The following is a 16855-nucleotide window of genomic DNA, read 5'->3' on the forward strand; positions in this document are numbered from 1 at the left end:
AATGAAACAAAGTAACTAAAATTTAATTCCACTGCCAAAATCATTACTGGAATTAAAACAAATCTTTAAATTAGAGTTCATTTGGCATCGTTTTGATTTTCTGTTTTTTGGTTTTCCGTTTTTTAAAATTATATTATATATCATATAATGATTTAAAAATTAGTCAAACTTATCAAAATCATGATAATTTTGAAAACTGAAAACAGAAATATGGAAACACCTTTTTCTTGCTTCCTGTTTTTGGTTTTCAAAAAAAAAAAAATGAAAACAAAAAACAATGTCAAACAAGCCTTAAAAATTGGGGTTTTTTTAGTTAAATAAATAAATAAATAATATCAGCTTAATGAGTTCAAGGATTTATTATAAAATAAGGCATAATAGGTAGTAGTACAATAACTTTTTTTTTATATATAAATTTTATTAATATTACGATAACCACTCTATATAAGAAAAGGGCTCTCATTAAGAAGAAATTACACTGCTGAAAACTAAATCCAAAAATAGTTCACTCTTTTTGATTCCATTAGTCTTTATCTTTGAAATTAATTTTGTATATAATCTTGATTTTTTATATTTTATTTTAAAACTATACAAATTTTATTAAAAATTAATGGATGCTCTTTTCCATAGAGTAAAGCATTTTTTTTGTGGAACATGCTCTTTGTCAAACCATAATAGTAGCATTGGAGTTTTAATGATACTATTAGTTTAGATTCTAAATTAGTACATTGAAATCTACATAATCCATAAAATTCTATTTGGACAGCTAAAAAAATATACATAGTTATACCATTAATAGGTATTATAGTATCATTACACTATCTAATGATAATTCACTTAATGGTATTTTTACTTTCTCATAAAAAGTTAATATCATTTTTAGAATTTACCATGCTATATAAGGATACATATAACACGGGTATGTACCACTTATTAGCACATTTAGTCTAGACTCTAGAGCCAATATATTTCATTTGCTTAGGGTGCATATTTTTGACATCACCTTTAAAAATGTTGGCCTGATGTCACGTGCTGAGACCCTTGTCTTTTGCACGAGTGTCCACTAACTTCCATCCCATAAGATGCTAGTCAAAGCTAACCCCGATGATTGTTATAAGCAAATTATGCAACAAAAGATAAGTTTGAAAGTAAAAATAGATGCACAAGTGTATAAGGTTAAGAAGAGAATTTTATGTTCCTTGAGAGAGTGTGTATACATTTTACAAGGGGAAGTTCCCTATTTATAAGTCTCCCAAGTACTTTCACATTCTAAAGACTTCTTAACCTTTTCAAATGGAGGTGCCTAGAAGCTAACCTCCTCGAAACTTCTATACAATTAGACTCAAATATACAATATTTTGAAAAATGCTACAAAATCTAGCACTTAGGCTATGTACAAGAGTTTCCTAGAGATTAGAGCTCTAGAACTTACTACACGTTTCCTGATCTTTGATATATAATATGGACGTCTTGGGGCCTCTTATTGGAAATTTGACTACATAGGAGGAAATCTCACACGGAGCGTGATTTTCCCAGCATTGTTCAACACCACACGAAACTAACTCGGCAAGATGGTGGGCTATGAAATTCCCATCCCTCTTGACATGTGATTAACTAAGAAAAGAAAAGCAACTACTACATAAAACAAGATCAGCTAAAACACTATCAACTAACATGGGGGGTGCGACTCGTGCTTGTTTCACTCTTTCGGCTTTTCAAGCTGAATTACTTGCTTGTCTCTTAGCTCTTCGAATGGCGATTCAGCGAGGCTTTGTTCATATTCTCCTCCAAACAGATTGCGTGTATTCCCTTTCAAATATCCGGAGTGCAGTCTCCAAGGATATTTCCACTGTTTGGATTACTCGACAACTTCAGGATATCTTTCCGTCCTTCCAAGTTTGTCATATCCAGAAGGTTTATCGGGATGTGGTCTTCCCAGCTCATAGCCTAGCCTCTCGTTCTAGGACACGACAGTTGCTTCATTACTCTTTCTAGTTTTAGTTGTACTTTGTTCTTTTCGAGTTGATCTTTGTCCAAAAAAAAAAAAAAATACACTTAAAGCAAAATAGAAGGAATTTTTAATTATTCTAGAGTCTAGGCACCAAAATCTGGGAATCAGATTCAATAATCCACTGCCATAGCCATATGCCTTTGCCTTCTTGATACCAAAGGAAGCTGCTCTGCACTCATCAATAAAAGGATCCCATAGAGCTTTCCCCCTTCGCACAGTCGCAAACAACACCTTTCCCTTGCTATTTCTCGCCACTACCCCATCCAGCTTTCTTCACTAGTAGAAGCATCAACATTTATCTTAATTAAGTTACCGAGGGGGCGGGGTCCATACCACTCTATTAGCTGGGCTCGGGTTTTTGCTCTTCCCGTAGATCTTTTATGAGTACACGTCAAAGTCAGCCACTATTCTACACAACATATCAAGGAGCAAACCATCTGGTTCTCGAACTTGTTCAAAGAACCATTTGTTGCGCCTAAACGGCTAAACCAACAAACCACCCAAGGTAAAGACAACTTTAATACAAATCAACTACCAATTCCTCCAAACAATGCACCAAGATATCACCAAATGAGTCAAGCTCACTAACATTGGCTCGCCAAGATATCACCAAACGAGTCAAGCTCACCAAAATTTGTTGTTGGGAAGAAAATCACACATTGGTTGAATAGAGGGAATTAGCTTACTCTATTCTAATTAATTTGATGTTGGGAAGAAACTCCCATATTGTATATAAGTTTAAAATTTGGAGCATAATAATCTTTTAATCTAAGTCAAGGATTATGACCACGGGTCTGATCGGGTGGGCTTTGCCCGGTCAAGCGCAAACAAATATTTAGAAAAATTAATACTTCCTCGCTCGATAGGGCTAAGTCGGACGCGAAAGCAAACTTTTTTTCTAAATGGTTGATGGCCCGATCAGACGTGCTTAGCCCAATTGGACATGAATTAAGTTTAAGTTTTGTTCGATGAGTTGTCCGATCGGGCTGGATTGACCTGATCGGGGCGAGTGTAAGTGATTACTTTCCAACAGATAATTGATTATGATAACTTTTTTTTAACTTCTTCCTTATCTATTCAAACTAGTTTTGTGCCCCGTGCGATGCTCGGGTTGTTTATTGAATAGGAAAATTTGTTACTCGTATTATCAATCCTTGTAACACCCCGACCCCAAACAAATTAGGGAGGGGCCTATTGTCACGAAATGCGCATCGAGGGCCAACAACTGTCCTCACAGAGCAACACGAGTCCTTCCGGCGCATTTTGTCCTCACTCATGCGCACCCCAGGAAAACTTCCCAGGAGGTCACCCATCCCAAGACTACTCCCAGCCAAGCATGCTTAACTATGGAGTATTCTTAGCAAATGAGCTTCCTAAAAGGAAGATGCATCTTGTTGATATGAGTAGTATATCAAACTCTTTTTTTTAAAGCAACCATGAGGGGTATTACAAATCCTAACTAATCTTCATTTACTTTCATTAATCTAGACTATCGGTTATTTTTAAATAATCTTAACTTTTGGTGGCATTTTCTTTCATTTGGCCGAAACCAATTAACAAAAGTCAATTCAATGACCTGTTATTCCAAGTTATTGGACATGTGTCAACACGTGATTTGTCCAAAAAATAAAAAAAAAAAATAAAATCAAAGTTTTAAAAAATAAAATCAAAAAATGAAATAATAATAATCAAACTACCCAGCCAACCCCACCGCAAACACCACCCTGACTAGCCCCTCACCCGAAACCACCTTCTACCTACCCTTGCCAGAAACCGATATCCTCCCCTAGAACCACCAAGAACTCAGCTGCTTGAAACCTAGAATCCACCCAAAATCAAGGATGTGGCGGCTTCGACACCCGAAATCACCTTGAAAACGAGCGGGTGAGGTGGTTTTTAGGGATTAAGTATGGGGATCTGGTGTTTTTGGCGAAAGGGAGTAAAGTTGCGGTGGTTTTGGGAGAAGGTAGGTATGAAAATGGTGGCTTGCGGGTTGTTTTCGACAAAGGTGGTGGGGTTGCGAGTGGTTTTGGGGGAAGGGGGCGAGGTTGCATGCGGGTAGTTTAGGGGAAATTCGATGGTTTTCGGTGAGGTTGGGGAGGGAGATGGTGGTTTCGGTGGGTGCTAGGGGGAGGCGGTGGGATGAAGGTGGTTGGGTGTGGTTTTTTTTTTTTTTAATTTTTTTATTTAACTTTTTTGAACAATGAAATTGCGACATGTGATATTTAAGAAACAAATTTTTTTTAAAAAATTACCTTTTAAATAGGTCACTGGTCATTTGACCTGATAAAAGAAAACGCCCCCTAAAGTTGGGATTATTCCCAAGTGCAATAATCGATAGTTGGGATTTATGAAAGTAAATGGCCCAAAGTTGGGATTAATAATAACAAATTTTCCTATTGAATATTAAAATAAAACATTTTATCTAAAATATATATGTTATTTGAATTTTTTACTCGTGGATTAATAATCACTTGATTATCATACTTGTCCGTTTATGGGTATTTTATAGATTAATAATCCACTTGACAATCTAAAAAAAATTAGAAGTAATCTCTAAACATCTAGGGAAAGGCTAGTTACATGTTAAGACTCAAGAGAACGATTATATATAATTACTAGTTTTGTGATCCGTCCGGTGTCCGGGTTTATTGAATTTTAGAACGGTTATATATAATAACTAGTTTTGTGATCCGTCCGGTGTCTGGGTTTATTGAATTTTAAGATAAATTTTTAATCTATATGTCAAATTTTAACAAATCATTGATACAAAATTAGTTATGAATTGATGTGCTTTTGTGACAATTTGCTATCTAGAAGGCATGTAATGACAAATAATAATGTTGGTGGAAATGTTCGATTTAATTAAATACATTAAAAATATAAAAAAAATTAGCCAAAAAAAAATTAAATAAAATAAATGTTCAAAGCCCGTTGGGTTGACCCGAACCCAAAACTTTGGGCAAGGGTTAACATTTCTTGACTCGTAACCTAAAGAGACCCAATCTGAGATGATTCATGACCCGAACCTAATTGACAGGTCTACATAGTATTAAAATTCTATTGGATTGTGAAGTATAAATTTTTAACCGATTGGTATATATTATAAATGGATGTTTTACGCTTTAAACGACTTCTTTCGCTCAAAAAAAATATTATGATATAAAAATAAATTTTTATGATAATTTTTTAGTATTATAATCTAATAATTTTTTGAATAAAATTATAATTGAATTTGTACATTTGAAATATTGGCCTGGTATTTTATCGAAAATAAAACCCTAACGTAACAATTTTATCCTAAAACCCTAATGGAGGGGATTTTTTTCTTGGGTTTTTAGAGAGCCACATAGGATTTAATTTTTTCAGCGCGCCATGTAGGATAATAAATTTTTGTGGTAGCCAATTAAATACGAGGTTATTAATTTTTTTTTAGAATAAAATAATTTAAATTACACATAAGCAAAATTGGCGAATGAGTTTTCCCAGTTTAAATTAATAAAATATAAACATTATCTTTTGATATTAGGAATTTTATCTAAATATATAACAAATTTTAGTACATAAATATATATATTAAAAAAATTATTTTAAAAAATACAAACAAAACCGTGCATCGCACGGGCTTCATCTAATAGATTTCTAAACTAATGTTCTAATGATTTTATCTTATAAAATCTATTTAAATTTATCCAACGTGGCGCGACACTTGGTAAAAAGTTGGAACGCCATGTGTCACTGTTTCTTTTTTCCCATAAACTTGTAAAAAAGTAGCAGGTCAAAAATAGATTATGCACATTTAATATAAAATTTTTGCACATTTAGTTCAAAATATATGCACATTTAACCCTTATCATTCTTCTCATAAGAAACTTCTCATTGGATCCCAATCGCTAAATCATACGTGTCATATTAATAATTAATTGACATCTACATGGCACGATACTTAGCGAAATTTTTGGAATGCCAAGTGTCGTTGTCTCGTAGCCTGACTAAAAGTTTAGCTTTATATATTAGTTATTATATGATTGTTTTTCAAAGCATATTAATCGATAACCCATAGCAATCATAGTTTGGGGGGGGGGGTTAATTTACTTTAAGGACAGTGTAAACACGTCCCTAATTCTTCATTTTCATTGTTTCTTTCTATCATAAGGTTGCTTATTAATAAAAAGCTATATAGTTATAAAAAAAAAAACAAAAAAACAAAAAAAAACTATATAGAGGAACAAATCTTTTCTTTTTTCTTTTTTTTTTTTTTGACAAAATAAAGGAACAATTCGTTGTCTCTAAACTATCATTTCTTTCTTGCCCAAAAAAAAGAGAATTTTTTACATTTTTTTTTTGAAACAAGAGAATTTTTACTTGATTATCATTGCATTTTCGTAATTTCTATTACTACCATAAATAGAAGATTATCAAAATTAATACGAGCTAAGACAATTACAGCAAAATAAAATTATTTGAAAAAATTTACACATCTTACAATTACATTGACCTACAGAACACTAAGGCCCTGTTCTTTTGACCTTTTGGGCAGAGCAGATCGAGAAGATTAGATTTCAGTAGAGCATATCAAATTTCAGGATAGCAGAGCATAGCAGATTTCGGCATTATTATTAATACTATTATTAATGTTGTTATTATTATTATTACTATTATTATTATTATTATTATTATTACTACTATTACTATTACTATTACTATTATTATTGTTATTATTATTTATTATTATTATTATTATTATTATTATTATTATTATTATTATTATTATTATTATTATTATTATTATTATTATTATTATTATTGAGGGATACCCAGTCAACTCCCCAGATAAACAAAATTTGTTTATCTGGGGGTATAATTTTCTTTTCAAGTAGCAGTGGAGGGGTATATGCGTCTTTTCATATACTAGTTGAGGGGTACATGTGTAATTTCCTCACCAAACAGTAAAAGCAAAAACCAAACAGTAATTGGACAGCTCACCAAAAGTACTGAATAAATGACCCTGTTTTTCAATATATTTACAAAAATGCCATCAGATTAACAAAAACTCGTTTATCTGGCAGATTAACTTGTATTTTCCCATTATTATTAAATTACTACTACTACTACTACTACTACTACTACTACTACTACTACTATATTTTATTATTATTACTATCCGTATATTAATTAAGTATTACTATTCCCTAAAAAACAATATTAACCGTTTGTTATTATTATTTTCGGTAAATATTAGAAATTGTTATTATTTTTCTTTCAAAAAAAAATTTGTTATTATTTGTTATTATTTTTTTTGAAAAAATTATTATAATTATTAGAAATTATTAATTAATAATATTATTAAATAATAATTCTTAATATTTTGAATTATTAATTATTATTATTGATAATTATTATTATGAATAATAAATATTAATTATTATTAATATTATAATAATTTTTAATATTAATAATTATTATAATTATTTAAAATAATAAATTATTATCATCAATACAATGGTAAGCTAATCCTTAAATAAGTTTGTCATGTCATGTAGGATTAAAGCTAATTTTTTGTTTAGCTATTTTATGCCCCAATGGTTAGCTAATGGCTTGCTATTTAATTGAGCTTAACTTTCTCAATTATCTTTAAAAGTTTAATTATAATAGTATATTAATCATTAAAATTTTAGAAACTTTTTTCTCAAGCAAATTAGCATGGTTGGCCAAGCTAATTGTATTTTTTTAGCTCAAATGGTCAAGCTAATAGCTAGTCACTTTTGAAAATTACAAGCAAGTTTCTAGCTATATTAACCATTAAAGTTGCTCTTAGCAATTATTATAATTTAATTTAATTTGCAAGCAGGTTTTTTTTAGACCATTGGAGATACTCTTATACTCTTACTTTGGACCAAATTGCTAGCTCATCACTTGGCGGTTTTGTCCAAGATAAAACGAACAATTAGTGGTTTTGTCGAAGATAAAACCAACATTTCAATTGGAAATGGACATTGTATTTTTCACTAACTCGGTAATTGAATTAACAGTTACCTTAATTTGAATCCGCAAAATGAATTAGTGTTTTGTGTTGATTAATTAAATATAGGATTAAATATAATATGTTAATATATCTCGATGACGTGGACAATAAATTAAGAATTATATTAAAAGGGGTATAATTATTGAAATTAGAGAGAGCAAGCAATAAATTCAAACATTTTGACCATAATAATAGACAATTTAAAGAAAATCAAGTATGAATTGACAATGGATTCTCAAATAATTCAGCACGTTTTTGTTGCTTAAATATATAACAATTGGTTTAAACTATAAAGGACACAAGATAGCTAATTCTAAGAGCAAATTAAATGACAAATTAAGAAGAATCAAATTTGTAATATTTATCAACAGAAAGAAGTACATCCCAAGTGCAACTAAGTCCTTGCATTCAAAAAAAAAAAAAAAAAAAAGTGCAACTAAGTCCTTTAGGAATAGTAACAAGATCTCCTGCTCCAAATTCAACATAATCTTCTGTTGTTGACCCTTTTTTGTATACTCTTACTTTGCCTTTCACCATATAACATGTCTCTTCTGCATCAAATTTCAGCTGATACTTCCCAGGTGAACATGCCCATCTTGTATAAACAATCAACAAAAATGATTAGATGTGCCGTAGTTAGGAAAATTTTCTCTCCAGACTGAAACCTAACTTATGTAAATAAATACAATAAGAAAAATTAATATTTATTAAAACAAAAACAATATCAATCTTAGTGCGTTTAAATGTGCTGACCAGTAACTACAAGCAGAATGACGCGTGATTTTGTCATAAATTTCCGAGAATATAAACAACTACAGAACTTATTTAAAAGAGATGAGATCAAAGGATTAAAGTGACAAAAACTTACTTGGGCCAAGATTTAATGCCTAGCTCAGATAATTTTGATTCAGAAGGGTTTTTTTCAACAATAATTCCAAAGTTTTCTAGGGAATCATCTGATTTGGACTGATTAGCTGCCATAATAAATCCAACTTAGATTAAAGTTTTGATTTTTGTTTGAGAAGAAAGCTTATTTGGTTGAGATAAGATGAAGATGAAGAAGAAAGAAGAGGAGTGATGGTGTAAGTGGGTGTAAAAGAGGTGTAATAGTCACACCATTAATATATGCTTGACTTGGTAGTTGTTACATCCTACTTTTGTCCTTTTTCACATGGAGGATTATTAATCTTTGACCATGAATAATAATTTGCACCTAGTTTTTGAACATTGATGAATGATATGGACACGTAAAAGAAATTCTAGAATAAATTAATGCCATTTTATAAATATCTATGGCATTTATATTGGGTCAAATGTTGACTATTTAGTGAATTGATATATAAAAATAAAAATTATATAGAAAAAAGGTTTCATATATATTTTTTTGAATATAAGATCAAATTAAATATCACGTGATTCTGATCCCGTAATTAAGGATACGACATTATTTCACAATTAGATAATTAAAGATAAAGCGTTATAATATGTCCTTTGACCATCTTTATGGTTGTATTGAATATTGATACTCTACTAAATTTACAAAGTGGAATAATTTAATCATGATAAACAAATTCTAGGCTATGAAATATGAATCCATTTTAAAAGATTGTAGTACTTTTTTTTCTTTAGTTTTAAAAACATGAAGGACAAATAATGTAAATGAGATCAATCTTATGCCTTGAAGGCCAACTTTAAGCAATTAAGCTTGATGATATCATATATGCCCTCATTAACAATTATGTATGGCATTTACTTATGAAAATTTTGACTTTTACTACAATTTAAAAGTATCACTTTAAATTTTATTTTTACGACCACCAAAAACACACATACACACAAAATTTTTTAAAAAAATAATAATAAAAAAGAGATTTTGCTATCACTTAACAGTTTCAGCTAGGGTTCCGTTAGTCACTTAATCATCCATTAATATTTTATCTCGATTTGAATGCCAAAAAAAATATTTTGTTAAAGTTTTAGGGAGTTATTTTAATCCTAAGTATCCAAATTGAGCTCGAAATTGACAACAAATAACATAAGTATCTCGTTTTGCGTATTAAATAATATATCAATTTGCGTGTAACTGTTCTTTTTGCCGCGAGATTTGCTTGGGTAAAATTTTATGAGTCATATTAATTACAATGAGGGCCTGTTCTCATTGATTGAACTCAGTTGAACTGAACTCAGCTGAGCTGAACTGAACTAAACTGAACTGAACTCATCTGAACTGAACTGAAATGAATATTTTATAAGAGAAGGAAATTAGGAGCTGAACTGAACTGAACTGAACAGAATTGAATTTCAACGTAAGAGAACAGGCCTTGAGTCCAAATTGAGCTCGAAATTAACAAAAAAAATAACAATGCTTCCTTTTACATGCCTTTTTAGGTCAATCTTCAGATTCAATAATGTTGATTTAAACACACGTAACGAGGTATATACGTTGAGTATTTTTTGTTTAAACACACAAATGCCTCGTTACTTTACTCAACTAAAGCTAGTGATTGACAATTTGACATACATAATTTTCAACTTTATTTCTCAAAGTTAACATATGCTTATACTTTGTTGTTTTTAAACAACATTCTTAGGGCTTGTTCTCATTGGCTGAAATGAGCTGAACTGAACTTATTAGAGTTGAACTAAAATAAAATAAATATTTTATAAGAGAAGAAAATTAGGAGCTGAACTAAACTTATTAGAGTTGAACTAAAAATAATTGTATGAGAACAAACCGTTAATCCAACAACTAAGGGTTCGTTTGGCATCACTGTGGTTTTCTGTTTTTTGGTTTTTTGTTTTTAAAATCATATGATTTATGTCACATAATGAATTAAAAATTAGTCAAAGTTATTAAAACCATGATAAAAATGAAAACTGACAACAGAAAAGTGGAAACACCTTTTTCTTGTTTCCTTTTTTGGTTTTTTGTTTTAAAAAAAATTGGAAACTGAAAATAAAAAACAATGCCAAACAAGCCCTAACTTTTTCGAACATAATCGGATTATTAGAAAAAAAAAAATGTACTTGAAGTCACGTGCAATACACATGCTGCATAAATAAGTAGTTCGTACACCATATAAGTAAAGTGATACCAGTGTTTGCTCGATAATTTCCCGCCTGCCTTAAGATTATCACTTCCATTTTTCCCGCTTATCCCCCAAAAACCTCAGAAACCCTAAAAAATGGGGCAAAAACACCAACAATCCACCGATTCAACTTCCGATTCCAAGAAGAAACGCCGAGTTGCTATTGCTCCAATCGGTAAGCTCAATCGCATTTCTGTTCCCTTAATTGCCCCTCTATTTTCCGATACCATTTAATGTAATTTTCACTGATTTTTTTTCTCAATTTTTAAAATTCAAGATACTGGCGTTGAAGCAAATGAGTGCATTCAAATCTTCATGGGTATGTTTAATTTGTCTTCTTTTTGATAAATTTATCTCCTTTTTTAATTTTTTTGAACTGGGTTTTCAGTCAATTTTATGGAAAATATTGTATGAGGAGTTGAGTGGAACTGTGATACGGCTGCTAATTTGGCTTGAAATTGATTATTTTGACGAATTTTAAGGAATTAGTCGTGTTATACTCCTAGTTAGGTTATGAATTGGGTTTTTGCTTATTAGAAATTTTAGGCTTTGGAGGTTGTTTTAGGTTTAGAGAACAGTGTCGGTTAGTTACGGGTAATCTTCCTGTAAACTTTGCGCCATTTTGATGTGTTAGGCTTCATTTTTGAAGAGTGTTAGAGCAATAAGGACCCTAGAGGGTTGGATATGCACTCTGATCTCCATTGCTGGGCTTTCGTTAGTTTCGTATCAACATTTGATGATAAGAGAGTACTCCATGATGTGTGCTCTACAATTGCCTCTTATTTGGGACTAGTTGGTGGATCTAAGCCTTGTGGTTATAGCCTTTAAAAATAAGCACTATTTACTTTGCTTTTTGGCTAGGTATTTTAGTTCTCAGTCTCTGAATATGTACTTGGTTTCATATTAGAGATAAGTCTGGGTTCAAACACTTTTGAGTCCGAGGACACAATTTTTACCAATAGTGGGAGTGAACTCAGCACTTTTAAGGCCTATTGTACCAAAATAATCAATTTAATCATAGTGATGATTGCTTGATCATGCTGCTGATAAGAACTTATGTACTCATAAATCAAAAAGATTTTTGTAGCCTTGAGAAATCAAAAGCACATTTGATTGTGTAGGTTGCTACCAAGATGGCATGAGGCTAAAAGAAAAAGAGTGCCAGCTTTTTTTAGACGAATTTTAAGTGTTTGTAGGTGTAAATTAGCTTGTATTGTAAGGTTATATCTTTTTTTTCTTCGTATTTGTATGGGCTGAAATCTTCTCTCTAGAGTGTTAAAAGCTTATTTTAAAAACTTCCTGAATGGATTTTGGCCCATAGGCATAATTATTAAAGAAGTCAATAAGTTGACCAAACATATGACCCTTTTTTTGAAGGGTTATCTTTCTTTCTAAATTTTATGAACTGTTCTTTCACTCTGTGTATTAATGATATGATCAAATTGATTGTGTCTTCTTGTTCCATTATCCCCTTTGCTCTAGATTCCTTGTTTTTGCTCTCAAGATTACGAAATTTTAATAATGTCATACATAGGTGTTAGTTTCCTATGCCTTTCACCTAGATGGGTAAATTGTATGTCTTCCTCCTTTTTTGATTAGGGAACATCCACATATCCAAACTCCTTTGGTATGAAGAGCTTGCCATATCTCTTTATTTATGCTAACAAACTTATTTCGAAATTAGATTTGGAAGGCATTACTTTTAGAAGATGTAGAATTTTGACTTATAGTTATTTTCATCTTCTGAAGTTTTTATCTGCAAATCAAATACATAGGAGTCAATCTGTAGAATGTTTTCATCCTAATATAAAGGGCTTAGAAAGGGAGTTCATCCTTCTACTTAGGCTCACTGTACCAGTAATCTTTGTTCTTTTTGAATGAGGAGTGATTTTTCCCCCTACTGTTTACTAGTATGCTTTAACCACAGTTGTATAATTGGTTGGTCTTTCTTATGCTTCTTCATTCAGGTGCCACTCTCTCTTATGCCCTTTAGTTAGCTTCACATACTATTCATATCTTCCTGAGTGAATAAGTTTATTTTGCTTAGCTTTGTCTGACATATAGCACATTTAGAAGTTGTAAAGTAGTCAACTTTAGGGCTTACTTTTTGTTTTGGCAGAAAGGTTCACATGTAATACAATTGTAGAGTGTGTGTAAAGAGGAGTGTAGAAAGAATGACTGGAAGACTTCTGTTAATGAATGATATTCACTGGAGTTTTGTACAGGGTTTTACTTGATCTCTTTATTTCTGTAAGAAAGAAGAATCTATTGATAAATTTCAGAAGCACTATATCTTATTTTCTATTAGGAAGAATGCCTTAGATACATTACATGTTTAACCCAAAATTTAGAACCAGATTCACTGGATATTAATGTACTGACTATTATCTTCTAAAGATTGGAGATTTGGAGCATGATAGGTCGTCATTCAAAAAGCAAGTCATATACCCTTTATATTTTCGACTATAGCCATATCCTAGTTTTGATTAGGAAATGGAGGCAATAAGAGAACAAACTTCTGGTTAGGCCAGAAATAAGTCTGCAAATGAGTTTTTCAGACGTAAAAATTGCCAAGTACTACAATTGTCTAACTAAAAAAATATTGTCAACAACTGTCTTTGCCTGCAGTTTTTTTTGGAAAATTTGATGAAATTACAACTGCTGTTACTTGCATGTATTGTCTCTTCATTATTACTCACTGACAGAATGAGATTTTGAATAACTAATGAAAAGCTGGGTTACTGTAATTTAATAAAGCTTTGGAACTTTTCATCATAATTATGATAGCATCATTAACCAAATATTTGATGTACCATGTTGGACTGTTAAAAGTTTAAAACACCAATTAATTAATGGCGAGATTGGTGACATTTTTAGAATTTGAGACTTTTTTTAATCATGAATACCTACACTCTCTTATTCAGTATTTGTGAGTCTATGACATGCTTTGATTGAACTGTCCGTTTCCTTTGTTTTGTGAATTCTAGTTGGCAGCAAAGATGAGGCAGAAGCTGGGACTGGCTATCAGATTGATCCTCTTGATCTGAATCACTTTTTTGATGATGATGGGAAAATTTATGGTTACCAAGGTTTAAAGGTGAGAACTTTTAACCTGCTGTTTGTTTAGCATTATTTGCAATGTTTTCAATTTTTCTGATAAATCTTTGTCAACCTTTTATTGTAGATTACAATTTGGGTTAGCAGTGTGTCATTTCATGTGTATACAGATATCACTTTTGAGAGCTCATCTGATGTAAGTCCTGTAAAATCTTTTTAGTAAAACTAGGCTTTGAAACTCTTTTGTTGTAGCACATGTGATTTTTTATACTCTCTTATGTATCTTGGTTTGTTGTTGCTTTGCTCATAGAAAGGGAAAGGCATTACAGACCTAAAAGCTGCTCTTCAGGTATTATTCACTGTATTTATTGAGAAGCAATGGCACTTGTGTAACTATTTGGTTTAATATGTTGATTCTCTTTCACAGGATATGTTTGCTGAAAATATTGTTGAGAAAAAGGATGACTTTTTTCAAACTTTCACAACAGAAAAGCATTACATCAGGTATCTATTAAGCAGCACTATTCATTTGCGTTGAAATATGGAAAATTTCTCCAAGACTGTCTTCCATTATTTGATTGGGAAATACGGTTCTTTAATGGTCCGTCTCATGTTGTTATGATCTCAGTTCAGTTGTCTCCAAGGGAGAAGTACTGCTTCAAAATACCGCTGATGGCAATGGTCATTCCCATGCATATACTACTGATACACAGGTTCTTTATTGTTCAAATCTCCCTGTGTTTGCATAAAAGGATCTTTATTGTTTAAATTTCCCTATGTTTGCATTTCGGATTGGTTTGGTACACTTTTTGCATTTAGCGATTCTCAGCTGAATGTTGTGAATTTATAACCATAAGTAATGGCTGAAGTAGTCTCAATGCTGTTCACAATGTGTCTGACAAATAAATGGTAAAAGCACAGGGGAGTTGGGATCGTGTACTGGTAGTTTTTAACCCAGGCCTTGGTAGGTAGGAACTGATTTGTACAATTTAACTAGGGTAATTTATTTTAGTATCTTCTCTATGTTTTTTGTTTTTTCGTGTAGCTCTCTGTCAATCCCATGCTTTCTTTAACACCTTTTGGATTCCCCCACTTGTCTCCTGTCAGATCCTATGTCTCATTGTTGTTGACATGCATTTCCTTTATCCTGCCTTAACAGCCTTCTCAATGTTATATAATATTATAATTTACCTTCTCTTAGGTGATTCGCTTTGTCATGGGTGACATGTCTGCTGGGCTTCTTTATAGCCGATTAGTGCCTCTTGTTCTTCTACTTGTCGATGGTAATCTTATCTTTGTCTTGCTCTGCTGTCTTTGTGAATTTTGATTGATTAGTTTTCATATGTGGAGTATAATCTGTTATGTTTCTATGGGCAACAGGTAGCAATCCTATTGATGTTACTGATTCATGTTGGGAGATGTATGTCATTGTTCAGAAGATAGCTGACCCAGAAGGAGACCAAAGTAGATTGCTTGGTTTTGCAGCTGCTTATCGTTTTTACCATTATCCTGATACTTTACGGCTTCGACTTAGTCAGGTTTCTCTTTTATTTTGTACACCATTAACTGGCAAGAGCTAGACCAATTCAAAATTGTCAATACTGACTCAACATGTTATATTATTATCCCAGATACTTGTATTGCCTCCTTATCAACAGAAAGGGTATGGACGTCGCCTCTTGGAGGTACTCAACAATGCTGCTATGTCTGAGAGTGTCTATGACTTGACAGTTGAAGAACCAGTGGATACCTTACAACGTGTTCGGTACTACATCGATGTACCACGCCTGCTCACTTGCAGTGCTGTGCAGTCTGCAGTTGATAATGCTGTTACACATCTAAAAGAAGCCAATTTGTCAAAGAGAACACAGTCTTCTCAGCTCTTTCCACCATTAACAGCTGTTAATGAAGTGAGGAAGAGCTTAAAAATCAATAAGAAGCAGTTTTTGAAATGCTGGGAGATTCTTCTGTATATTGCCCTTAATCCAGTTGACAAATACATGGAGAACTACAGGATCTTCATCACAGATCAAGTGAAAGCTAGCGTGATTGGTAAGGACACAGGGACTAAAGGGAAACAGGTAATTGACACCCCAAATGACTTTGGAGAAGATGCATTTGTTATGTACAAGCCTCAAGATTGTGAAGATGGTCACGTTGATGTTGATGTCCTTGATGAGGATCAAAAGAAACAGCAAGAGCAGCAGCTGCTTCAAATAGTTGATGAGAGGATAAAAGAGATCCAATTGGTTGCTCAAAAGGTATCAGCTACTCAAGCATGAAGGTCTTATGTTCCTATGCATTAAGTGAGTTTAAGGTGTTTGCTTTCCTTTGATTTAGCAAGAGTGGTAGAGATGTTTCTTCTTTTGTTCTCTCCTTGTAGTCAGCTGTATGATTGTACTAGATAGTCATTTTCAGTTATGTAGGATAATCTAGCTGTTTTACTTGTTTGTACTAACATGAGAAGGGAGCATTCGTCTTCCTGCTGAGTCCTTTGAGGGAAATTCTGACTTCTAGAATGAAAATTACAAATGAAGTTGAGTATTTTAGAAATTGAGTATTTTTGGTCTCACACTTTGTTCACTTCATTTAACTGGTTCAAACTTCCAAATGTTATGTTCTATACAATGATGAGGGGTTGTGCTGATGAGTGAGATAAGTTTTGGGAAGTAG

General features: G+C 32.2%; 1 protein-coding gene and 1 long non-coding RNA gene across 2 annotated transcripts; one reads left to right on the top strand and one right to left on the bottom strand.

The window, feature by feature from the left end:
- Positions 1-8279: 8279 nt before the first annotated feature.
- Positions 8280-9124, bottom strand: LOC145618505 (uncharacterized). The gene is made up of 2 exons (XR_014107926.1): positions 8905-9124; positions 8280-8631 (listed from the first exon to the last, which is right to left on the bottom strand). It is a non-coding gene; the product is annotated as an uncharacterized LOC145618505 (long non-coding RNA).
- A 2031-nt stretch (positions 9125-11155) lies between these two features.
- LOC145617718 (histone acetyltransferase type B catalytic subunit-like) lies at positions 11156-16754 on the top strand. The gene is made up of 10 exons (XM_081672459.1): positions 11156-11300; positions 11403-11444; positions 14113-14222; positions 14310-14378; positions 14493-14531; positions 14610-14686; positions 14811-14895; positions 15384-15465; positions 15563-15720; positions 15814-16754. The coding sequence occupies exons 1-10, from the start codon at positions 11222-11224 to the stop codon at positions 16462-16464; spliced, it is 1392 nt and encodes a 463-aa protein (XP_081528585.1). The 5' UTR covers positions 11156-11221; the 3' UTR covers positions 16465-16754.
- Positions 16755-16855: the final 101 nt, after the last annotated feature.

This window comes from Chenopodium album, chromosome 26 (assembly GCF_948465745.1).
Source record: "Chenopodium album chromosome 26, dcCheAlbu1.1, whole genome shotgun sequence".
Taxonomy (NCBI): Eukaryota; Viridiplantae; Streptophyta; class Magnoliopsida; order Caryophyllales; family Amaranthaceae; genus Chenopodium; species Chenopodium album.